Source organism: Ricinus communis, chromosome 6, assembly GCF_019578655.1.
Source record: "Ricinus communis isolate WT05 ecotype wild-type chromosome 6, ASM1957865v1, whole genome shotgun sequence".
NCBI lineage: Eukaryota > Viridiplantae > Streptophyta > Magnoliopsida > Malpighiales > Euphorbiaceae > Ricinus > Ricinus communis.
The window spans coordinates 17514028-17540573 of NC_063261.1; the positions used below are offsets into that span (position 1 = coordinate 17514028).

The window sequence follows — 26546 nt, forward strand, 5'->3', positions numbered from 1 at the left end:
TTGTACTATATATTTACGTTTTGAAGTTTTGTTTTCCATTGTAATTTTTTTCCTCTTCTTTTCCAATTTTTCTCTTTTCAATTCTATTTTTTAAGTAAAAGAAGAAATTTGTTCTTTTGAAATTTTCTAAAATTTGTTGGACTCTCCATGACAAATGTATTTTTAAAATAATGGTTTATTTTAATTTTTTATTGCTTTCCATTATTTTTTATTTATTTTAGATTTTTCATATAATTGAATGATTTCATTTATGTTTGTTGATTTTAAGATGGATTTAATTTTTATTTATTTATTGAAGAATGGGTCTTTCAATCTGTGGTGTTTCCATTATGGAGCTATGCATTTGTAGCTCATTCTTCTTGTGGGTTAGAATTTTCCTGGTTAACCGAAAGCACTAAACCATCCACAAGCCATTTGATTTCTTTTTCAATTGTTCCTGCGGATTGACACAGGGAATTGTATAAATTAGTCTACTGTTCGTATGATAATAGCATCTGCTACTGAGCGAGCCTTATCAAGTCCTGATTACCAATGCATAAATATCAAACAAAAGATGGCATGAAGAATGAATCAATGAATTTCCATGATCTGCAAGTGTCCTTTAGCCCAATACAATTGCAATCATCAGGACCCACATTTTCTTTTTCAGGTTTATGACGTGCGTCAAACTAAGCAAGCTCAAATAAAGACCAAGGCTAGATTGCCTAACTTTGTGAAATACCCAGATGCAGGCATATGTTAACTTATTATCCTGCGTGTTTATACAAATTATAGAGGCAGGCATATCCTAACCAATGAAGAGAACATTCGTAAACAGTTGCATTTCATTTATTTTGCTATATGAAATTGGTAATTATATATATAGTTTTTTTTATTGATCAAAATTACATGCAGAAAGCAGAAAATATAGTCCAAACCCAATAGTAAGAAAGTAAAATGATCATCTCATAGCGATTATATATTAATATAAATTAATGGGGAAAGGCAATTTCCAGTTGAATCCATGCAACAAATTAGCCAAGCTTGATTGAATCATCTTTAGGCCAAGGCTATAGCCAGGACACATTCTTCTACCAGAACCAAATGGCAATAACTCAAAACTTTGTCCCTTAACATCAATTGCCTTACCCAGAAATCTTTCAGGTCTAAACTCTTCAGGATCATCCCAGAGCAAAGGATCTCTGTCTATGCTCCATGTGTTGATGAAGACAGTAGTTCCTTTAGCAATGTCATGGCCATTTACTTTGGCCTCTTCAAGGGCGTAATGGGGTGCAAGCATTACGGCTACTGGATGTTTTCTCATCGTTTCTTTCATTATTGCATCTATGTATGGAAGCTGTGGAATGTCTTTCTCTTCGACCCATCTTTCTTTACCGATAACTCTGTCAAGTTCTTCAGTTGCTTTCTTTATTAAACTGGGTTGTTTCAGTAGTTCAGACATTGCCCATTCGACTGTAGTAGCAGAAGTATCTGTTCCTCCTGCAATAAGATCCTGATAATACAATATCCTTTTATATTAATCGTTGGCAGTGAAATAGACCTTCACAGAATGAACAATTATTTGAAATTTTTAAATATCAATATTCATCAAAAACTGTTACATAATTGATTTGAATAGTAATTTAATTCAGGAATCAAAAGAATAACTCTATGCATGTGTATTCTAATTTGAAACAACTTGTATCTTTCCTTTTCTGTGAATTAAAAAGTCAAATCAAGAAAAAGAAAGTCATATGAAATTAAATATAACAATACCATACCATGTGCTAGTTTCCTTTTCACTAAAGTAAAAATTGATTAACATAGTGTCCTTAACTTTTTGAATAATGTTACACACCTATTATTATTTTGAGATTAAGAGGCAATTTAGTTAAAATATATATCACATCAGGTGAATAAAAATTGAAAGAAATATCAGTGAAATGTTTAGTATTTTCCTAATTGTTTTTTATTCAATGTGAATATATAAAGAACTCACAAATAAATTGAGACAGCCATGTACCATATATAATCAACTATACGAGAAAGAGCATTATAGCATGAGGATGGACAAACAATAAGATTACCTGTATAAATCCCTTGACACTGTCATTGTTTAGCTTAACCTCAAGCTCAGGATCATCAGCAAGCTGCAACAGTAGATCAACCATGTCTTTTGGCACAAAATTTTTCACTTCTGCTTTCTTGGCCTTATGTTCCCCAAGGACATGGTCATGAAATCGATCCCACTTCACCTTTAAAGCTTTCATTCGCTTCACGTACCCTTGCAAGTCCAGAAAAGCTAGTCAGGGTATCCAGTCCCCTATGTTCAACACCCCATTAAGCAAGAACAACTCATCTAAAATTTTTTGAAATTCTCCAAGTGTCGTTATTACAGAAGTTTCACTTTCAGACACAGACTCAGACTCGGACTCAGTTATAAAATACTTCTTTCCCAATACAATTCTGCTAATAATGCTGAGAGTAGCACCGGAAAGATGATCTTTTAGCAAAATAGGTTTGCCAGTCACAGACAATGCATGAATGCGTGAAACAAAAGCACGCATTTCCTCTACACGAATATCATGGTAGGAGTCAAGTCTCTTAGAGCTGAACAGCTCATGCAAGTATATCTTTCGACCCTGACGCCAGTATGCACCATAGGGTGCCCAAGTGACGTTAGAGTAGTAATACGTAGTGTACTTGCCTGCAGCAGTTTGTGGTCTTGATGCAAAGATGTGATCGTTTGTCCTCAATATTTGCTTTGCCATTTCTGCTGATGAGACGATTACAACCGGGTAGAAACCGAACTTGAGTTGCATTATGGGTCCAAATTTTTGTGATAATTTGTGAAGAGATTGGTGGGGGAGATGGCAAATGAGATTGAAATTGCCAATTATTGGCCACGGTTTAGGCCCTGGTGGAAGGTTTAGCGAGCGATTATAATAATGCCTGGATGTGAAGAGTTTTGAAAGGAAAAAGAAAGCAACGGGCAAAGTTAGGCATAAGAGAGTAAGAGCAGCATCCATTAGTGAAATTTGGTGATGGTGATAATGCAATTATGGTGATTTTTCTAGACCTATTTATATATGTTAATTCCATCCTAAAAACTATCGTTCTCATCCTTTTTTTATTCTTAAAAGCAAAATCTTGATCTAGACCCACTTGAAATTTTAGATATAATTGCCAAGTCATACGATAAATTCAAGCATTCCAAATCAAGTTATCAAGTGTGTAATATCTTTTCTAACACATTTTATTGTTATTTTCTTATTACTCGATCCAAGCAATATATATATATATATATATAGGGTTGGTGATTACCTAACGTCATTACTTTGTTTCCAAATAATCAACATGTGTAGTATTTTTCCTTTTGTTTCCATTTTCATTTTTGCTGTACTTTATTCCCAATACCCATGTTCCTGCACTATTTGTTAAATGCTAATTTAGCTTGTATAATCTAATTAACACACACTTACACTAAATGGTAGAGAATTTTCAGTAATACCCAATCCAACTTAATTAACCAATCCAATCTAAACTCAAACCATAAGATGAGATATTGTGAATTATTTAGTTGGATTGGTGGGTTGAATTTAAATCCAACTTTCAAATTTATTAGATTAAATTTATTTATTGAATTATTAATTGGTTTAAGATCTTAAAACTAAAAACCCATAATCTAAATTCCTAAGAAATTACTCCTCACCCACATCGATCCTCAGCTTCCTCACCTTCTTTATCCGTTTTTCACTCTATTGCTACTCATTTTTTGCTGCCATTGCTGGATAGGAGAGCAGGTCAACCACTAGAGTTTGTTCACCTTAGTTGCAGTTTTTTTTTTTTAATATTTTCTTTTACTTAGCAAGAAAGTTCATTTGTTGAATAATCTGGTATTGAATAAAATTTATCTTTCTTTTATTCATTTCTCTTGTGTTGGATTGTGTGCTTGAGATCTAGTGTGGTTTTTATATTTTGATTTGTTTTATTTTTTTGTTTTTATGTTTTCTTTTTATTCGATCTGTTCATATTTTTACTTTTTTTTTTTCTTTGGTTGTTTCATTGAGTTTTATACTTCATTTATATTTTCCCTAAAATACCTATCTAAATCTCTTGACACCCAATAAAAGGAGTAATTAGTTTAATGATCTGTATGTTTTTTAAAAAATAGTAGAGATTTTTTTTTTCTGGTCGAGAAATAAATAAATAATTCTTTTATATTATTATTTTAATATATTTGGATGCAATGAATATAACCTTGATCTATAAATCTTTAACAAAGTAAAAGAATTGATAGTTGACTTGGATTTTTATATTTTATTTTATTTTATGTTATAAATTTAATTTTTATATATATAAATATATGTAATTTTCATTTAGAGAATTAAAATATAAATAAAAAAAATTAAATTAGTTTAGATTGAGTTGGATTAAGACCAATCCAATCCAATAATTGACCCAACTCATCTTATTTAGATGGATATAAATTGGATTGGTTTGATAATTAATTTAGATATTCTTTATTGTAGTTAAGTTGGGGTAGAATTATATAAAATTTAATCAAATCCAATCTATGAACGGCCCTACTTCTCACTATAGATTTGGAAGAAATAAGCTATATATTCAATTTGGATCACTGTAAATCATGAAAATTCTATTAAAAAGTTAGTCGCTCTTTAAATAATTTAAATAAAATATTAAATTCTTTTAGTTAATTAAGAAAATGAGATTATTCAAATATTAATTATTTTAGTTAATTTAACTTAAGAGGATTTTATTTTAAAATATAAAATATAAAATTCGAATAAATAAATATGTATTATTTTAAATTTAAAAAAGTAAACAACTAAAATTTCAAGCGACAAGAATAATAAACTTTAAAGCTCAAAAGTTAAAAACAAATTAAAATTTGTAAGTATTTCTGCTTGAAATTCTTAATAATTTAAAATCAAAGGGAAGGCTAATAACTTATTATTTTGAATTATTACATAGATCATATCATTTAAATTAAAATTTCTATATCTTACAGATAGTGGTGGTGGTGGGTTGACTGTAGGTTTGGTTTTATCTGTGGTGGATTTCGAGATAGTGTGTGTTATAGGATATGAATTGAGAAATGGAGAAAGGAGAATAAGAAAAGAAAAAAAGAAGAGGAAAATTGCGTTAACTATAAGAAAGGAGCTTATTAATTTGAATATTTATTAGAGAAATTATTGAATATTAATTTAATTTTTATTAGAAATTGAGATTAAATATAATATTTAATTTTTATTCAAATTGTATAGAATTTTAATTTTGGACAAGTTTGATACCTATAATAATTTAAGGACTAGATTAAAAAAAAAAATTAATCAATTAGCTCCTTTGATGGAATTGACTAACAAAGGAAATAGATAGAGAGAATAATGATTAACAGAAATAATATTATAGAAATAGTAATTCACTTTTTGAAAATGTAGGATGAAATTTCTAAATTATGATTTTTTTTTCTATTTTATATTTTAGTTTTTTACAAAATATTATATAACAAGAATAGTCGTTTTTTTATAATTAAAATTTGACTATTAATCGTATTTTTATAATTAATTATCATCTTAGTCTAGATCTCTAATTTTGGATAGGATTACATAGTAGAAAATGTTACTAAGAAAATCATGTAGTTGGACATAGTTTTATTTGCACTGATGATCTGTGGGAGCAGTAAAAATGTCATAAAATATCTCAATTCTAAGGTTAGAGATTGTTGTTTAATATTGGCAAAGACTTAGTGGCTTTATGTAGCATATAAATTTTTGTCCAAAATATTGTCTCATAGGCTAATATTTTTCAAGAATATTATTCCCATTAAAGAAATCAAGAAACTATTGGGCCATCTAAAATTAAATCCTTTGAGCATGAACTGAAAATAGATACTAACCAAGCAATATCATTACTAAATTATTCTGCAAATACAAAAGTTTTTCAGGTTCAAGTTGGAGGATCAACAACAGTAATGCGAACAGACAAAAAGAGCGAGAGAACGCAGAGGCCTAAAGCTCACAGATGCTAGAATCATTTGGACTGGGATTTGGTAGGGTGCGCCAGGCCTGTGCAGTAGTGCAACGTACAGGCGACGCTCGAGAACCCCAGTAGCAAGCTACTGTATTGGGCTCTCCCCGTCCAAAAATAAATTTAATATCATGTGGGCCGATGACCCACGTATCAGATATTAAACTGATAAGAACAGATACTACACTTGATCTTAGCCAAAAGGCCGAGAAAGGTATGACTTATAATGTCTTCGGTTTCTTTATTTATAATAGGCGTGCTCTTGTTTCTCTGCTTTTCTTCCCGATGTGGCAATGTAAAACATAAATGAACGATAAGTAGGCAGCTCAAATTTGCCGCCGCTGCCCATTATACAAAGCTCTGTATCTTGAATTTTGAATCGCATTAACCTAAATGGTTCTTTACTCTAAAACAAACCTAAAACGATCTTTTCTTTGTTTTACTTTTCAATTTTTGTTATATCCTCTTAAAAGCAATCGTAGCAGCCCGAAACTTCTAAGTACTTTTCATTTTTCCTTTAATCAAACACCTTCGTACTATGCCGCATTTCTCCAATCTTGCATAACCCAAAAAGCTCTTATCCCTGGAAAGCAACTCCATGCTTCTTTATGCCATGTGGGTCTTCAATTTGACAGGGTTTTAGCTCCTAAATTGGTTAATCTTTATTGTATTTGTAATTCTCTGTGTGAAGCTCGCCTTCTGTTTGATAAAATTCCTAAAAGAAATTTGTTTCTATGGAATGTCTTGATTCGGGGTTATGCTTGGTATGGTCCTTACGAAGCTTCGATTCAGCTTTATTATAAGATTTTTGATTATGGGTTAGTTCCTGATAATTTTACTTTTCCTTTTGTGTTAAAAGCATGCTCAGCTCTTTCAGCTATTGAAGATGGGAGGCTGATTCATGAGCAAGTTATGAGAAGTGGATGGGAGAGGGATGTGTTTGTTGGTGCAGCGTTGATTGATATGTACTCAAAGTGTGGTTGTGTGGATAATGCGCGTGAAGTTTTTCATAAGGTCCCGGTAAGAGATGCTGTTCTTTGGAATTCTATGCTTGCTGCATATTCACAAAATGGCAAACCAGACAAATCGCTTGCTTTGTGTAGCGAAATGGTATTAGCTGGTGTAAGGCCAACTGAGGCGACTCTTGTAACTGTTATCTCCGCTTCAGCTGACATTGCGGCCTTACCTCAAGGGAGGGAGCTTCATGGTTTTGCTTGGAGAAGGAGGTTTGAGTCTAATGACAAGGTGAAAACCACATTGATTGATATGTATGCCAAGTGTGGTACTATGAAGGTTGCGCAGAATTTATTTGAGCAGCTAAGGGATAAAAATGTTGTTTCTTGGAATGCAATCATTACTGGGTATGCAATGCATGGATATAGTAATGAGGTGCTAATCTTGTTTGACAGAATGAGAGAAGAGGCAAAACCAGATCATATAACATTTGTTGGTGTATTGTTAGCTTGCAGCAATGGGGGTTTGCTTGACAAGGGTTGGTTATTTTTTAACTCAATGGTGAGAGAATACCATATTGAACCAACAATTCAGCACTATACATGCATGGTTGATCTCCTAGGCCATTCTGGTCGGTTGACTGAGGCTTGTGATCTTATAATGCAAATAAGAATGGAGCCTGATGCAGCTGTATGGGGTGCATTATTGAAGTCATGTAAGATTCACGGGAACATAGAGTTTGGAGAATTGGCACTAAACAAACTGATTGAGCTTGAACCTGATGATGCTGGCAACTATGTGATATTGTCAAACATTTATGCTCAAGCAGGGAAATGGGATGGAGTTGCAAAGATGAGAAAAATGATGACAGATAGAGGGATAAAGGGGAACTGTTTGTAGCTGGAATAATAAACAAAGTTCACACATATCTTTCTGAAGACACTTCATACCCCAACTACGAGGAAATTTATGCAGAATTAAAGAGATTTGAAGAACGCATGGAAGATGCTGGCTATGTACCTAATACCCATGTCAGTTCTCCATGATGCGAGAGCCGATGAGAGACCAATATGTACGTAGTCATAGCAAAGGGCTAGCAATTGTATTAGGATTGATCAGCACTACACCAGGAACTAGATTTTGATAACAAAGAACATTAAAATTTGCGAGGATTATCATATGAAAAATAATAGAAATTAATTTCTATTCAAAAATTATATTTCAATGTTTAGATTTATTTTGTTTGTGCTTTAATTATGGTTGATTTCGATTTTTCTTATTGATGCAGAAAATAAAGAAAGAGGAAAAACAGTGAAATTATAAACATATAAAAAGTCATATAATAATATAATACTCTAAAATTCACCTATATTCTTATATAGAAAAAACAAATAGAAACAAATCCAGCTGCTGCTACCACAATTAGACATGTTAAGGGATAGTTTTACTTCAAACTTTTGAAATAGTAATCTTATAGATTTTCTTGTTTTATCTTTATCCTCTTTTATGTATAAATATTTGTGCATTTCTTTGAACTTTAATACTACTACAAATACTACTACTACACCTTCTTCTTCTTCTTCTTCAGCTCATCATACTTTCTCTGTTAAATTAACCAACAAAAATTACTTACTTGGAAAACACAATTCATCCCTCTTCTCAATTATCAAAACCTTCATGGCTTCACTGATGGCTCTTCTCCTTCGCCACCAAAAACTATTTCTTCCCCTGATAATCCGGTTACTCAAATCCCAAATCTTGAATATGATATATGATTTAAAAAAAGATCAAGTGTTGCTTTCTTGGATTATCTCTTCTTTAACCGAAGATCTTTTCTCCTATAGCATAGGACTTTCTTCATCACGTGAAGTATGGCAAGCTCTAGCCAATGCCTTCAATTCGATCTCTCAAAATCGTCAACTACAATTGCATATTGAATTATATGAGCTAAAGAAAAATGGTCTTTCTGTCACAGAGTATTTGCAGCGTGCCAAAGCTTTAGCAGATGAGCTTAGTGTTGCTGGGAGACTCCTCTCAAATGCCGAATTTAATGCAATCATATACCGATATATTGATAGTGATTTTCATAGTATCATTACAACACTTAATCTTCGTCCTGATCCAGTCCCTTCTTTGAACGGAAAAAGCCTTGCATCTTTATTTTTTCCCTCCACTAGCTCAAAATGCTTCCATACAACTGAAGAGAACTTTCTAGATTTTTTTTGCCTTTTTTCCTTCCATTCCAGCAACCACATCTTCTAATTCCTTAATCTCATTTTCTTTTTCTATGTCAATTGTTTCTCTATCAACCTCAATTGAATAATTTTCAGTACTAGCCATCTAAACAAATGAATAAAAAAAATGTATTAGAAAACGAAAAATAAGTAAATAAATAGCATAAAAATATTAATAAATTATTTTACTTTAATGAATGCACATGACTTAATCATCAGCATAATTATTATGTTCCTTTATCTTATGCATAAACATTAAACACTAAAGAATGCAAACTCGATAAAACACGTGAATCAATGAATAATATTGTATATTTGTATTCCCTTCTCCAGAATATTAGATTTGCCTGTCTATTTACCGTTCTAAATAATCTTGAAATAATAAAGCAATTGTGGAAAGAATTATTGGAAATTAAAAACAACATGTTCGAACTGTTCCTGCAGACTGAGCATCAAATCATATGGTGTTTGAATTGTTTGGAAACAATTATCCTACCAAATTGAGCAATTATATTTAGTACACCGAATTTTTTTAGTCTAGCAAAAAATTCTCCCAAAAGATGATGTGCAATTAAAATAAAATTGTTACTCTCTGCGTAACATAGTTTTTAGCATCAAAATAAATGAAACAAAAGCATATGCTGCATAAATTTTCCTATTATTAACTATAATTTTCCAATAAGTATTATAAATTAATAAATTCATATTAAACATTAACCATTTATTAATCTCCTAAATTCTACAACTTGAATTTCATTGAACATATGCAGATTACTAGATGAAAGCTATAAGTGAAAAATGGAAACCAACATCATTTTTCTAAAAGATGTCTCTCTTTTACTTTATGAAAGTAAACTGAATTTGGGTATGTTGTATTTTACAATATTCTGCAGGAATCAAAGGGCAAAACCAATTATTATTAACCCAGCCTTTACTTATCAAAGAAATCCGACCTTGCTTTGACTTTTTAGTGTCGATCACTTCCCGCATCTTTTAAGTTATTTACTGGTATGCATATGTACACAGACTTTTATAGGTTCATTAAGCAAATAGTAATCTAAGTAATATAAATTAATAAATTTATATTAACAACTAACTAATCTAGTCATATCATAGAAATGGTTTCTTAATAATGAAATGGTTACTTGTAGAAGGCTTCAATTGAACTCTGTCTATGGCTGAAACAAGAAGATTAAGCAGAGGAGGCGCACAACAAGAATCAAGAGATATTTTACTATTTTTCTATTATTAGAGGTGGCTGGCGGCACAAAAACTTCTTCAAAGGATAAAATTAGGATTGTCACACTTACTAACTAATAACTAAGTATTAGTTGTATTTACTTTTTAACCCTTTTATTTTTATTTGTTTTTATTTATATATAAATAATTATTTTGTCTTTTATTCTTTTAAAAAATTTATGGATTGTTAATGGATTGGATCGGATTGGCACGATCCAACATGACACATAAAGTTAAACGGGTTATAACGGGTTCGTGTGTCAACTTGTTACATGATTCGTTTTAAACTGTATCATAAACGGGTCAACCTATTTACTAACCTAGACCTACTAAGGCTCAACCTTAAAGAGTCAACCTATTTACTAATCTGGACCTACTAAGGCTCAACCTTAAATCAAAATATTTTCATATTTAGCGAATCAAGTTCACGTATCATGACCCATTTTGACACCCCTAATTTTGGATAAATAATGTTATTCACCTCCTTTTACTATCAACGAATTGAAATTTGATTGATTTTCGATTGAGAATACATTTGAAGAGAGAATAATTAAATTAGGAATTAAATATAACTTTCAATTGAATTCCACAAGTTAATTTTATTACTGAAATTACTTAATGTTCAATTATCGTGTAAATTTGAAATATTGATTAAATGTTCTTAAGCATATCATAATGATTCAATTATGGTTGATATTATTATTATTATTATTATTTTATTATTATTATTATGGAAGTACCAAAAATTTATGAAACATAAGGATCATTCATGCCGAAAAGTTAAACTATTGGACAAGATTTTATAATTTCTTATATAATGGATTTTAAGAAATCTGAGCAATTAAAAATATTAATTTAATTTTTGTCATAAATTAAATTTACATATAATATTTATTTTTATTTAAATTTGATAAAATTTAAATTTTAAATGAATTTGATCTAAAAATAAGTAAAATGATTAAACTGAAAGTTTTATCAATTGACTGAGTTGACTAACAAAACAATGGAAGAGGGTAATAGTTGATGGAAGAAACGTCATTTTTAAAATAGTAAGACTTGACTTGTGAATTATGACAATCCTCATAGAGGTAATATTATCTTTTGTATATAAATCTCGGATATAAAACTATTTTGAAATGTGTTTTTATTTGGAGTGGAAATTTATTTCACATGTCTGCTTATTGTTGACTTGTAAAAATTCAAGCCAATACGTCATAATATTTTTTATTAATTAATAAATTATACTTTTAATTAAATAATAAGTGTAGTCTTATAAAATAATATTTTAATTATATTTTAAATATTATGTTAATTAATTTTCTACAAAAATAGCATATTAATTAATTAATTATGTCTATATTAATAAACAAGAACAAATTCTTTTGACACATTTACTTATTTTCCATATACAAATTATTATCTATGTTGATATGAAATTTTATATTACATATAAAATGTTTTTCTATAAAAGAACAAAATTGTAATTCCTTCAAAAAAATATTTATAATCAATAATATCCGGTAGTGTTTATTTATTACTCATGAGACCACCAATGGAGAGGACACAAGTAATGTAAACCTTGGCAATCTATGACAAGACCCAACATGCGAAATTGGAATTAGAATTTTAAGAAAGCTAAATCCGAACTTGGTATAAGAAAGATTGTTGACACCACACCCAAGAATGGTAGAATGTGAGTGATAAGTCGATATTGAACGCCACAAGAACAAGTTATTGATAAATCTGAAGTTCTTCCAAAGAACCAAGTAAGAATAACTCTTACAAATATGTTTAACTCAAAATATTCATTCATTCATTCATTAGCTTATGTCATTCGATTACATATGATTTAAATAGACAAAGATATTACCATAATTTTCTATTTGCATAAAAGAAATAAACTAATTAGAAATAAACTAAAACATATCCTAAATAGAAATTTTTCTAAATAACAAAATAAGGAACTATGATTAATTAGGAAATAATAAAAATCTATTCTAAAAAAAATAATAAAAACATTCCAAAATAATAAAATAAGAAGTTTGATTGATTTAGTCAATCCTGATTAATAAAGATATTGTTGAGAAATAAGGCTAATAATCACAAGAATATGAATAAACAATTAAAAAAAATAAGAACACAAGGATTTAACGAGATTCGGCAATATGCTTATGTCCTTGGGAGCGATGAACGGCTGTATTATATTATTGATCCTCTAACTAGGTTATAAATACAAAAGAATATATAACCCCTTGGCACAATTATAAAAATATCATGTACCTCTGGTCGCTTGTTGCGCTGCGCTCCACTCGCTCACTCTGCTCCGCTCCAACATTTGTTCCTTAAACTGGTATATAAACCATACCTAACAAATATGACTAAACAATTAAGATATATTTCTAAACAATTAAATCAGGAATGCTTATTATTTTCTCTCTGGTGTAGATGTTCCATTAGATTAAACAACACACATTGAGTGTCTTTTTTTTATTTTCTCTTTAAAAAATTCGTTCGGCCTTTTTTTTTCAAGCCCAAAGTGTATCGTGGCTTGAATAAACCCAAAAACCAGCTCAAATAATCATGCAAGGTTTGCCAAGCTTGAGCTTGATATTTTCTTACATTTATCCATCATATCACATCCAAAATCCACCAATTTTATATATCCATATTCTCTTTTATCATAAAATTTTTTACTAAAATTTGATATTAGAATGACATGAATTTGTCTAAATAAGACAAATTAATTTCTTCTAAATATTTTTACCATACATAAAATTTCATGAAATTCAAAAGTTTTCAAAAGTTTTTATTATGTTTATTGGATCCACGTCAAGAAATGACTACTAAAGTTTTTTCTTTTTTTTTTTAATAAAAGTTTGTTTTGTTAAATTCTTACGCGTATTACTTAGGATCGACTTTGCTGGCTAAAATGGTTCCTGTTAAACAGAAGACAACAAACATGCATGCAAGTTTTCGTGGGTGATTTAGCTTACTTGGCTACAGGAAGGAATATCATAGGACAGATGTTCTTGTCTGAAGATAAGAGCTCTCTCTCTCTCTCTCTCTCTCTCTCTCTCTCTCTCTCTATATATATATATATATATATATATATATACATGCAGACTGAACTGACATTCATAAAACATGAAAATGTAGAAGCAAAAGAGAAGGAAAAGAAGGTAACTTCTGCCTTTCTTTGTATATAAAATCTTTAACAACTTATAGTATTATATAAATATTTGGCTTTCTTTTCTTCCTTCTCTTTATAGTTATATCCATTTCTTGATATTAAATCTTTGATCCATATATATATATATATATATATATATATATATATATAAACAAGAAACGAAAGGAAAGGAAGGGAAAGGAAAATGCATCCAAAGAACAACGAAGAGCAATATTCTAAATCAACAGCAATGGAGAAGTGGACTACAGGTTTATGTGGATGCTTCGAAGATCCCTGGAATTGTAGGTTCATTTTTTACATTTTTCTTTACTTTAATTTATTTTCTCTTTCCTTAATTATTTAAATGCTTATGAGAAATTCTAAAACAAAAATAAAAAAAGAAAAAGATAAAATCCCATTAGTGTATTTTACAAATTTGTTTCAAAAGAATAATATATACTTATTAATATAAAAAGAAAATTAAAGTCATTCAATACTAAATTTTTTGAGTAAATATGTTAGTTATTTATATTTGTGGTCACATAAAGTAGGTATTTTTATATTAAAAAATCCTAAACTAGATTTTATCTATGTTGAAGGCATAAAGACATGTTTGTGTCCATGTGTTACCTTTGGACAAAATGCAGAGATCTTAGACAGGAACGGAACATGTAAGTATTCCCATTCTGGCAACACAAAACTTTCCTTTTTGTTTTTATTTGTTATTTTTTATTTTGCTTCTTTTTTCTTTAGGTAGCTAATAATTGAGAAAAGACCAATTAATTTAATTTAATTTGAGCTCTTTTTTTTGGGCTTGATTTTGCAGCTTGTTTCTGCGGTGGCTTGTTACTCTATCTCCTTAGCTGCGTGGGTTGTCCATGTATCTACTCATTCTCATTTCGGACGAAATTGAGACAACAATTTTCGTTGCCAAAAGAGCCATGTGGGGATTTCTTAGTTCATTGCTGCTGTCCTTCTTGTGCTATTTGTCAAGAATACAGGGAGCTTAAGAACCGTGGAATTAACCCTTCCAAAGGTACACCAATTACAAATACTAAGCCTGTAAACTCAGTGGTAGAATGCATTGCTACAACCTGTCCTGTGATCCAGAAAGCCAGGAGTTTAAACCCTAATATAATCCTTGAGTCCATCAATATGAGTATATGTTTAATTTGAAACATCCTAGTACATTAACAAATTTTATGGTATGGTGATTTATGGTACTGTAAGGTTGGGAAGCCAATGCTGAGAGAATGAACAAGCCCAGTGGAATCATGCTACTGCCAGTTGTTGCACGAGGCATGCCCCATTAGGGTTCCTATGGCTATTCTCAGTTTACGTATTTCTTTTCCTAGTCCACTTTTTCCCTTATATAAGTGCTTGAACTCCTTTGTCTTCCAGCATTAATGTTGTATTCTTATCTTTTTCTCCGAATCATCTTTATCTGTGCCTTTGTTCAAGAAATGTACAAGTGTTCAACTGCTTCCTTTTAAAAGAAAAAAATTGTGCGATTCATTTCGTTAAAGGGTATTTCGGGCCAGATTCTTACAAAGAAAACTGAAAAGATTGTGTCAAGTTATTATTAATTTCAAAGATTTAGATGAAATGATTGTACAATTTAAATTATTATCTACTATATAATATTGAATTTTTAAATTTGTATATTTGAGTTCATAGAGTTTCAATAAATAAATAATTTTTATTTTTTTAATCATTAGGAAGGGATTTATTTTTATATTTTCAATAATGATGTAAAGATAAAGATGTATCGTTAAACGGACTCTTGAAGTATTACCTGGATTTTCAGAGTAAAAAGGCCATAAAATAAAATAACTATGGTTTATTTTGGATGCTAGAGAAAAAAAAAAACCTGTGGATATTAATTTATTAATTATTCTTTTATTTATTATCCATATTTTTTAAACAATGAAAATTTCAGTGTAATGAATTAACAAACTTTCATTATTACATTTTCTTTCAGCTTCTGAATGAGTTAATACAAATTTAAAAGAAAAAAAAAGGCATATATATCAATCGCAATTGTCTGATGGGGATAATTGTATGCAAAATCATATAATATGCAAAAACTATTTAAAAAAAAAAATTGTATGAACTAACTGTTTTTAATTCAATAACGCCTACTGTAGTGTAGCACTTGGGCCGCACGACTCAGGCAGACTCTCTATCTCGTTACCTTCTACTACCGATCTGCTTCTGCTACTCGCTTCGCTTGTTTCATTAAGTTCGCTTTCTTTGAAGAAACTAAAAAAAAAAAAAGAAGAGAATATGAACAGCAGCCAAATACCTTTTAATAAGAGTAGTCAGGGATGCTTCCAGCAAGAACTTAGACGGTATGTGATTGATCAACTATGTTGCGGTCAACACAGCTTGTACCTAAACGAGGTAGATTCATCCCAAACATCATAGCTATAATCGTTTCCTATAAGTATCTATTTTTCCTCTCAGTTATTTCCAGAAGTATAAGCACAAAATCTCAGTATATATATATCATACTGTCATGTAAAAATTTTGTAAAGAGTCTGAAGCACAAACTTTACTTTGCTACTCATGCCATAGTAATTCATTATCAACATATGATAGATGATCATTACAAAATATAAACATTTGATATATTGTATTCTAACAATATATGAAATGTTATCAAAGTGAGCTCTAACTACATCTTTCCCGTATTTAACTTTGAAAATGTTTGAGGCATTGGAGAGAAATTAATATATTTATTCTATAAAATAATTTATTATTTTGATTGGAGGTGGGTTTTTTATTTCAAAAATAATAATTTAAAATTTGAACTAATTTAAATATCCTAATAATCATTGCTTTGTAGTAGAAAATATTGAATCTAAGATAATTCCTATTATCTTTTGACTAATTATTAACAACTTCTCTTTTGATTTTTTAGAAAGATATCATTTTATCTTTTTTTTTCACATCAAATATGTTTTGTTTTTCTCCGTTGATCTAATTTCTTTATTTGTTATTTTGGAAATTGATCTATCACCAAACTATAGTCTATAAAGGAGATGATGTGTTTACCTTTCCAAAAGATCACTAAAACCACTTAATGCATAATTAGTTCTTGGATTATATGAAGTTATCAAAAGTTACTGAGTTTAAGGATTATTCTATATCAGTGTCAATGAGATAAAGGAAGTGAGAGTAAGAAAATGAGAATAAATGTGTGTAAGGTGTCGTAAGATGGGAGCAAGTGATATGCATATGTGAGAGTAAATATCATATTCAATTATATATTATTTTTTTTAATTATACAATAAATTTTTACTTTTAAAAAATAGCAATATCAACTATTTTGATAGCATTAATTTATATAATATTAAAACTAATTAATAAATATTTTTAAGATAATTTTAATATTATTGTACTAATAAAATTTTAAAATTATAGAAATTAAGAAAATATTTAAAGATATTTAGTTTACTATTATTTTTTAAAATATTATAAATTCATATTAAATAATAAAAAATTTATTAAATTATATCTATCAACTTAATTTTATAATCAAAATAATAATAACAGTCGTGCAACGCACAAATAAACGACTAGTATTCTAATAAATCGAAAAATATTTGTCCTGTTGATTTTAAAGGTGTTGCTAAAATTAAAAGTAAAGAGATAATTGAACAATAAAGAAGTAATTTTTAAATAAGATTGTTGTCAAATGAATTTAATTATTTGAAAACCAGATATTTCACTCTAATAAATTATTTAATTTTTATTAATGTATTATATCGACTTTAGATTGTTAAGAAAAAAAAAATACACAATCAATTATTCTCTAAAGCATAAGTTATCTGCATAAATTCTCTCAAACAAAAAAGTTATCTGCATATAAAAAAGGAAAAAGATAAAAGATAAGAAGGGCTTTCATTGTTCTATAAATCACCCCAATATTTAATCATAACAAATCTTACATTACTCTCACAAACAAATGAACTTTGTAATTGAAGTAGGTAGCTTACAAATTCCTTGTGCACAATTCAGTAACTAGGTAATGTATTAGGACTGTTATTTGTTTAGGCAATAAATCAAAATTGAATTTAGAATTGGGTTTTGATTGGACAGAACTTGATTTAACACAAAATCTATTGCAATGTTTTCTTTCATTATAAAATCAGTCTATCAAGTTCTATAGATTAAATCAATTGCATGATAATTTGTGGCTTTATTTATTACTTATTATATTTTTATTGGTTTATTTATTACCATTAATAACTCATGCTTAAAATTCAATAATGAAAATATAAAAAGTAGTAAACGAAGCCACATGTCACTGTATAATTAATTTAGTTTAAGAATGACGTGGTAGATTGAGTCCACCTAAGAATTTTTCATTTTCTTTTAAAAATTAGGCCATCAAAAGAAAAGAGTGTTATAAAAGTTTAAATATTTTGTTTCTGAAACAATTATAATTTTTGGGATTTAGTTGTATTATTTAATAAAAGTAAGTGTATAATAAAAAAAATATTTTGTGGTTTCATTTTATGATAATAATTGAAATACTATAACGAACTTTTTTTTAATATTTTAAGGTTTTATAATTAGTATTAAAATGCATTATCTCTAATTCATATTAACTGTCTCTTTTTCAAATAAAAAAATTATAATTATTTATCACTTTTATATATCCAATGCAATTAATCTTTTCTCTCCTATTCTATCATTGTGTTAGAATAGATCTAATAAATCTTGCAATATTTAAAAAAATAATATAGTCTAATTAGCTAGAATTTTTTTTATAATTAAACCTATTAAATACTTTCTTAATACAAGTGAACTAAAAAGCAACATTTAGTACGGAATAGAGATATATAATAAATAACTATTTTTAGGATTAGAATCATTTTTAAACTTAAAAATTACTTTTTAATTATATCCATAATTACATTGGATAGTAATTTTAACACAAAATAAAATTTTAGGTTTTTTAATAATATCATATCAGCTTCGAATATTTTAGTAGTCCAACTCTTAGCGGGGGTGAATAAAAGGAAGAATTAGCCCTTATTAAGTATTCATAATAGTTCGAAACACATTGTAATATATAAGAATTTTACGTCAGATATAAATTAAAAATTACTCGTAATTTGGAGTTCAAAAATTATTTTTGAAAAATATAAATTGGGAATTTTATTGTCTCCTGATTTGTCAAGTCAGATTTTTATTATTTTTCCCCTTTACACTTGCAATGATGCAAAACCTTGATTAAGACATGTAAGTGGAGAGGTATATAATTTTGAAGAGGACAACCATTGATATCTATTCCCACTTGTAGAATATATGTATGGATAAAAAGATTGAACACATTTATGTAAGGCTATACTTTTTTTCTGACGTGAGAATTTGATAATTAAGTTAGCTACTTGGACAAGCAATGTCAAGTATTTATTCTGTATTTGTTTTAAGAATGACAGAGAAATAGATTTAAAAAGAGATGCAGAAATAGAGAAAAAGAATGTCCACAAGTAGACTTCGTATCAATTTTTAGTTTCTGTATAAATTTCTTCTTAAATGTTCCTTACCCTTAAAGATAATATTCTGTTTGGTTACCTTTTAGCCCAATTTCAACATTGTAAAAATTTGGAAAAGAATATTAAATCAGAAATATCGGTGGGATATTTATTAAAACAAAAATAGATATATAATGGATGATTTATTATATAATAAGAGATAGTCGTCTCATTCTCTCGACTGTAAAATGCTAAACTTCCAATAATATTAATTGATGGTAGACAAAAAAATACATATGAGAATATCAATTAAATTATTTTCTGATTAATATCATGAGAAATTAATTTTTAGTGCTTGTGACTAGAAATCTATCATTTAAAAAAAAAATTAACATGAGTCTATAGTCAAATGAAATTGTCATAACATATATTTGATTATTATTCTTTGAAATTTTATCAATATGATTTTACTCATAAAAAAGATTGTCACTAAAATCTCGTGTGAGACAATAATATATATATATATATATATATATATATATTTCAAATTAAATAATATTCTAAATTCGAGTTTTAATTTGATGATAAATTTTTATTAATATACTAAATATATATTACCGTCTCATCTCACCGTACGGTGGATTGAGACACAAAGAATTTTAAAAGTTTTTAAAAATCTTCAATACTTTACTTTTTAGTTGGAATTTTGTTTCCAATTATATTTATTATTAAAAATAAGAATTTAAGTTTAAATTTCACTAATAAGAAATTTCTAATTCTAAATTTCATAATTATAAATATCATAATTATTTAACTATTAAGTATAATTTTAAAATAATAATTATATATTATAAATTATAAAAATTAATTATATGATACTTACTTAAAATAAGTTAATAATAATAAGTTTTAGTAAAAATTAAATCTGCTTTCTGCTGATAAATAAAAATTTTAAAATAGAGTTGATATAATCAACTATTGAGTGGACTAAATTACCTCTTGAATACTGATTTTTGAATCTTTACGAAGCGCTTTAATATGGTTATTCATTATGCAACGACTTGAATTTTTATAAAGCGCTTTAATATAGTTATTTATTGAAAAACAACTGTGGGTTGCACAAATATCTTGGACCAAACACTTACGAAATTTTCACTCTTTTACCCGTACAACTAGAGTTCTAATTGTTTTAGAAGCATCATAGTTCTATGAATTATAAAGAGAGTTGAAAATGTAAAAAGAAAACTTTCTTCAGTCTTTCTCATAAAAAAGAAAAATGAATGGTCATAATATATTCCATATACTTCATTTTCACTTCCTAATAAAAACATATTTGAGGTCCAAATTGACAAGCGCCTTTTGCGAATCACAAAAATTGATGAAATTATATGCTAAACACAAAATTAATAGAAAGAGACTTGCAGCTTGTATTTATACCCAGTCAATTCCTAATTGGTTATCTTGTAAGTTAAATGTTTTACATTCAAGTGATGAATGACTCGCCAAATATTTTATTTGAGGAGCAATTATTAGATAGACTCAGTTTCCCACATTATCCGTAGACAAAACCAATTATATAGTAACATGTGATATTGTTTATTAAAGTGTTGTATTTGCCTTAAATTTATCTTATTTGAGTTAAGTTTATGTTTAGGTTGCACTCACCATTGGATGAGTATTATATAGCAATTATTTTGCAAATCAATAACATGGTAGTACATGTTTGAGGTATAATGTATTTTTCAAAAGAACAATTGGGCACATGGGAGGTATAATATAATAGTTGAGGGACTAAAGTGCAGTAAAAATTTTAAATGGGTCCAATTGAAAATATTATGGAAATGAATGTAATAAAAATTGTACAATTTTATGATAAGATAGAGAACATTAATAAGTATACTAATTTTGAAATAACAAGAATTCTTTTGTTTTTTTCTGTATAACTATATGTTAACGTAATTTAAAAATTTTATATAAATCAAACATAAATGTAAAACATATAATATTAATAATATTTATTCAACGCATATAAGGAAAAATAATTTAGAGAGTGATATATATGGTAATGAATAAGTGTATATATATTTCTTGTAAATTTAATAGTGCATAGATGAGATGATAATTGTCTTTTCTAGCTTAATCAAAGTCTCGAGTTCAAACTTTGGGTATGCAGCTGCATTAAAACTCTTAAAAAAAAATTATATGCAACTATATTAAATTTTTTAAAAATATATATATTCTTGCAAGCTGTGGGATCTTCTAATCTAAATACATTCCAATTTATCTTGTGTTAGGGTAATTATTCTTTTCTTTGTCCTAGTCTTTTCTTTGTTGTTTCTTAGTTTTTCCTTTTTTCAGTTTAATGCCCTCCCTCGTGCACACCCAAAAAAGAAAATCTTAAGTTTCAAAATAAAAAAAGAAATAAGTTATTTCTAGCATAATTGGTATATAAGAGGGAAAAAGAAAAAGAAAAAAAAAACAACAAATGAAAGATAGTTTCTATTCTTAGCTATCTCCACTTGTCTTTGATGTAAAATATACGTATACAAAAAGTTGAAAATAATAAAGAGACTACCTTTCATTGAAGGAAAACATGAAAAGAAAGAAGATTCATATCTAGCAGAAACAAACAGCTGCTACTGCTCCTCTCTTAGAAAAAGAGATCAATGAAGTTGACACGAGAGGAGGATAGATGGCCAAGCATGCACCCCCTCCATTATCAAGATTCCTTCGGCTTCTTCCTTGAGAGGCGTGTGCTCCTCTCATGCCTATGTATGTGCGCCATCCATATATAGCCGGTCCCATCCTTCTGGACCCCACCATCATCCCCCTTAACCTTCTATAAATGCATTCCCATATTGCATACCTTGAAGCCATATCCATCGACACTAGACAGTCACCTACAAGCTCACTGAAAAGAATTTCATTTGAAAGCTAACTTATCACCATGTCTAGCACCTGCGGCAACTGCGACTGCGCTGACAAGAGCCAGTGCGTGTATGTGTTCCTTCTCTCTAATCAGTCTTTTTGTTAAGCAGCTCTAACTTTAGGGCTATCTACTGTTGAATGTTACATGTTACTGTTTGATGAATTGGGGCTCATGTTTGTGCTTGTTATGTTTGCCAATCTGTACTTTATAGCTGCATGTTAACCTAAGGTTGTGTGTTAAGTGTCTCATTTGCAGTATTCATTATTTATCTGTTTGAAAAAATTATTATTTTGTTTATTTTTATCTTGTTTGTTATTTCTGTTATTTGTCACAGAGAGGATGTTGGCTTGGATGATTTTGCGACACTTTACTATATCTTTTCCTCTATTAATCTCATTAAATATATCGTCTTTTATCAAAAAAAAAAAAAGTTAAAGATTTGTAGCTACCTGTCCCGGACTAATCCTGTCAGCACGACGTTGCAAGTTGAATAGGTTAAATTTATCCTATTACTCCTGAACTTTTCTCTCCGACTCGAAGAAAATCAGCCATTGAAGCCGTTGATATGCTCAATGGTTTCTGATCAAGAAGTTCTCTAGGACAAACTGTATTTCTAATCTTTCTGTAGAATCATTTTTCTATATTTTAGGCTGCTGGTAGATTAGTATATATCTAGAGATTTGTGTATTAATTATTGACATTATGTACTTCGAAATTTGCAGGAAGAAGGGCAGCAGCTACACTGCTGACATTGTTGAGACTGAGAAGAGGTACCTATACACATTTTTATAAATGGTAGCCATAAGATGTTATTTTTCATAACGCTCTTAGCCAAGAAGATAAACAATGTCTATTCAAAAAATCATAAAACCAAGGTCTAACATTACAGTAAGGTTGCTCCTTGTGAACAAAGAAAAGAATATCGTGTCATGTAGTGAATTATGAAACACAAAAGGAAGGAAGAAAGGTGAATCTGAGATCAATATGGTTATGCACTCTTACAAAACCCATACTAAAAATGTTCAGAATGGTTTGAGAAGTAGACTACTTCACTTGCAAATCAATACTAATGTAATGTTTCAAATTGTTTTTGCAGCTTTGTCTCAACTCTCGTCATGGATTTTCCAGCAGCCGAGCATGACGGCAAGTGCAAGTGTGGTGCTAGCTGCACTTGTGTGACCTGCACTTGCGGTCATTAAACTCAATATTGACAGTGATCAGTTGTTGCAGAAAAATTACTAATAATGTAATTATGTTAAATAATTCGTGCTTGCTGTTATAATGAAAAGTGTCAGTTGACTGTCATGTAGTCCGTCTTTCCTTCCATACTTGTGTAATGGCCATATCTATGGCTTTGTGTGTTTTAATGAATTACTGTTAGTATACTCGTTCTTCTGGTCATTTTTTTCCCAATTATTTAGCTTTCTTTTCCAAACTGTTCTGACTATAAACTATACATCTAAAGTTGTTCTAGCCCATGAGCATAATAGCCCTAAAAAAGAACTAGCGGAGCAACCTCCTTGGAAAGAGTTAATGGTCCATCTGTGAAATCTAATCACTGAAAAAAGCAAAGCAAACGCACCCAATATCCTGCTGGTTCAGGAGAAAATAGAATCCATGGCTGGTGTCTGCAACTAACACTCTAACGATGAAACAGATTCAAATAGAATAAGGACACCAAACAACCTTATCTGAATCAGTACAGATCAAAAAGAATTCCAGAGTATGCAAAAGGATCTTAAATACATCAAACAGTTGTAAAGATCACAAAAAAGTCACCTTGCTGAAGCACCTAAATTAGACTTGCATGACTCATAGACCTCATACCTTGAGTCGTGGACACCTGTATATTCCATATATAATAACTTAAGACAAAATAAGAAAGCGATCAGAAAAAAGCATGCTTGCTGTGGTAAGTCATGGCAATACATGACCTCAAATAATAAAAAAAAAATCAATTTTCTTGAGAATCTGTTCTTCATATCAGAATGGTGCCAAGTCAGGCAATAATGAATGGTGAGTAGAGAAGAAACAAAGACCAGATGTTAGAATATAAGATATGTTGCTTTCATTGCATGTCCACATCTTTTGACCAACAAAAACAATGTCTAGCATGAAGGACGAGAAAGCAGCAAATTGCAGAATGGCATCTTATAAAGTTACAATAGACATCAGAAGATCAGCGACAGAGAGAAAAATATTAAGTTCTCATCCATGTATACGTCCATTTTAAATTGTTAATCCTGGTTCATAATTTCAGTTAAATGTAAGTGGTAAAACAAATAAAGTTGTCAAGAAAAGCATACCCTTTTGTTGCTTTATCTCTAGACTGCTCTAAGGCATGTGTAATTCCAAAACAAACTATCATATGCCCTCAAAATGGTTTTATTTCTTAAGAAAAACTTTATTGAACTATTTTATAAACTTCATTTAACTACCTTATAGTTTGACGTAATTCTACTTTACAGTTTGTGGTTTACTATTTGCCACTTTAGTACCTAAGAATATAATTGTTAGTAAATAACAACTAAATTGTATAAACCATTAAGAGATCTTCACATGGGACATAATAGTCCTTGTTTTTCCAACTGCTATATAATAGTCTCTATCAACTGCCACGTCAGCACTTGCTAACGGTATTGTGCAATTTGTTTATTATTTGCTAACAGTCATTTTCACATACTATCAAAAAATGATAAAAACTAAATCACAGACTCTAAAATAAAAATACGTTAAACTACATGTAATGCCCAGAATTTTCCTTTAATAATGATTATATTTATAATAATTATTTTTTATTTGGTTTAATTTAAAATGATTTAATGGAAATTTTAATGTTAGACAATTAAAAGAGTTATTTTTCTATACCCAATTAGTTGGATCTTTAAGAAATTAATTAAGTAAATTATTTGAGAAATTAATTATATTTTTGTTATTCAAATTTTTCCCAAATGTATATATAATTATATATTGGAAAACTGTGGAAGAATTTGTAAATGATGTTTTTATAAAAGAATTTTTGGAGAAATTGGTATTTTAATTAGCTAGTGGTATTAAATTTTAAGTTGAAAAATAGTTAGCAAATTGATTAATTAAATTAATCGTGTGTTAGGACTAAATTGGAAATTTATTTTGGAATGAGGAATAAAAGTATAATTTTATTATTATGGGATTTTAATGAAAATTTGTATGTTTGGTATTTTTGTAATTAAATATGTCGGCAAGAGCTTTTTGATAATTTTACATTTAAAAGTAAGGGTATATATGTAATTGTATATTTTTAATAATTCTAATTTGGCCCAAATTAAATAGTTAAGGGCTTAATTGAAAGGCTAAAGAAAAGTTTAAGCGTTAATTGGAAATTTTGTTGGACGAAATTGTTAGTAATTAGAAAAGTTGAGGGACCAAAAGGTAAGAAAGAAAATTTAAGGGACTAAAAGCCAATATGGAGAGGAAAAGAAAGAAAAGAAGAAAATAAGAAAGAGAAGAGGAAGAAAGAGTGGCCGAGGCAGAGAGGTCGGTTTTGTTTTGACCGGTGAGTTGAGGGCTTCCTTTTAGTAACGGAGGAGGAAGTTGAGATGGGGTAGCTTTTCTGGCGAGCTCCGGCGAGGGATGGATGATCAGAGGACGTATCCGGACTCTTCTCAGCTCAAGCTTTATAATGGCACCGGTTTCATCGCGGTCGGACTTCGTTTGAAAATCGATGACCAAGATTGTCCGCAAATCTCTCCAGATGATCGGGGGTCAGATTGAAAAATCGGAAGCAGGATCGTCATCAGCGCGTCTTTTCGAGTTCGATGGTATGTTCAGATCGTCGATTGGACTCCGGCAACTGGAGACGAGTCGACTGAGCAATCAAGCGTCTCGGTAATTTTTCTCTGGCCCGTTGATTTTAGAATTCTTTAGTATATTATATGTTTATTGAATTGTGTTGAGTATTAGAAGATATTGTAAGTCAAAATATTTGTTTGTCAGACTGCCTGCTATGGTCGTGATTTGTGTTGTGTGGCGGAGTCAGGAAAATAGTGAAGTCTTGGGGACTCGACTCCTGTTGTATAAATTGTTGAATATTTGAAGTGTTTTCTGGCAGGTCTTGAACCCGTTTTACGGGGGTAAATGTTCGTATTATAGGGGAGGTCCTGCCGAATTTTTAGTAGAATTTACCCGAGTCGAGATTCTTAGACAATCAATCCTAAAAATCTAGACCTAGGGTTAATTGTCAATTGTTTCAGCATTATTGACAAATTGTTTTCTGTGATTAGATAATCCGTCTGTTCGGCTCACTCCAACCGAGGCACCGGAGCAGAGCTAGGAGGTCGCCAAAGCTGTGAGTTAAAGTTATATATCGGTTATGCTCGTGTCATGCATAAATTTTTAAATAGTTGTTGTGGTTATTTTAATTGCAAGTTTAATTATTCATTTAATTATTATTCATATGTATTATGCTTTTTAATTACTATTCATGTACATTCTTCCTTTATTATTGATTTTATCATTGCATG

At 29.5% G+C, this 26546-nt stretch overlaps 2 protein-coding genes, 1 non-coding gene and 2 pseudogenes across 5 annotated transcripts; 3 read left to right on the plus strand and 2 right to left on the minus strand.

The window, feature by feature from the left end:
- Positions 1-961: 961 nt before the first annotated feature.
- LOC8278354 lies at positions 962-3114 on the minus strand (annotated as a pseudogene).
- Positions 3115-6052: 2938 nt separating this feature from the next.
- On the minus strand, positions 6053-6248 carry LOC112535830. Its single transcript, XR_003079918.2, has one exon. It is a non-coding gene; the product is annotated as a U2 spliceosomal RNA (small nuclear RNA).
- Positions 6249-6300: 52 nt separating this feature from the next.
- LOC112535829 lies at positions 6301-8223 on the plus strand (annotated as a pseudogene).
- A 5362-nt stretch (positions 8224-13585) lies between these two features.
- LOC8282969 (cell number regulator 2) lies at positions 13586-15151 on the plus strand. 3 transcript variants are annotated; one of them, XM_015723389.2, is made up of 4 exons: positions 13586-13636; positions 13818-13928; positions 14226-14297; positions 14453-15151. In XM_015723389.2, the coding sequence occupies exons 2-4, from the start codon at positions 13832-13834 to the stop codon at positions 14800-14802; spliced, it is 519 nt and encodes a 172-aa protein (XP_015578875.2). In that variant the 5' UTR covers positions 13586-13636; positions 13818-13831; the 3' UTR covers positions 14803-15151. The 3 variants fall into 3 exon arrangements, with proteins under 3 accessions (XP_015578875.2, XP_048231411.1, XP_048231412.1); XM_048375454.1 differs by having other exon boundaries at positions 13629-13756; positions 13810-13928; XM_048375455.1 differs by lacking the exon at positions 13586-13636 and having other exon boundaries at positions 13810-13928; positions 14453-14662; positions 14857-15151.
- Positions 15152-21915: 6764 nt separating this feature from the next.
- On the plus strand, positions 21916-23429 carry LOC8282968 (metallothionein-like protein type 3). The gene is made up of 3 exons (XM_002525775.4): positions 21916-22112; positions 22767-22814; positions 23141-23429. Exons 1-3 carry the CDS (start codon positions 22063-22065, stop codon positions 23241-23243), a joined length of 201 nt encoding a protein of 66 aa, XP_002525821.2. The 5' UTR covers positions 21916-22062; the 3' UTR covers positions 23244-23429.
- Positions 23430-26546: the final 3117 nt, after the last annotated feature.

What these genes read in the sequence shown, in the direction of transcription:
- LOC8282969 (XM_015723389.2), top strand. Translation starts at nt 13,832, where the DNA reads ATGCATCCAAAGAACAACGAAGAGCAATATTCTAAATCAACAGCAATG. An exon ending in CTTCGAAGATCCCTGGAATT is followed by an intron (nt 13,929 to 14,225) that starts GTAGGTTCATTT and finishes TCTATGTTGAAG; the next exon opens with GCATAAAGACATGTTTGTGT. An exon ending in CTTAGACAGGAACGGAACAT is followed by an intron (nt 14,298 to 14,452) that starts GTAAGTATTCCC and finishes TTGATTTTGCAG; the next exon opens with CTTGTTTCTGCGGTGGCTTG.
- LOC8282968 (XM_002525775.4), top strand. Translation starts at nt 22,063, where the DNA reads ATGTCTAGCACCTGCGGCAACTGCGACTGCGCTGACAAGAGCCAGTGC. An exon ending in GCTGACAAGAGCCAGTGCGT is followed by an intron (nt 22,113 to 22,766) that starts GTATGTGTTCCT and finishes CGAAATTTGCAG; the next exon opens with GAAGAAGGGCAGCAGCTACA. An exon ending in ATTGTTGAGACTGAGAAGAG is followed by an intron (nt 22,815 to 23,140) that starts GTACCTATACAC and finishes TTGTTTTTGCAG; the next exon opens with CTTTGTCTCAACTCTCGTCA.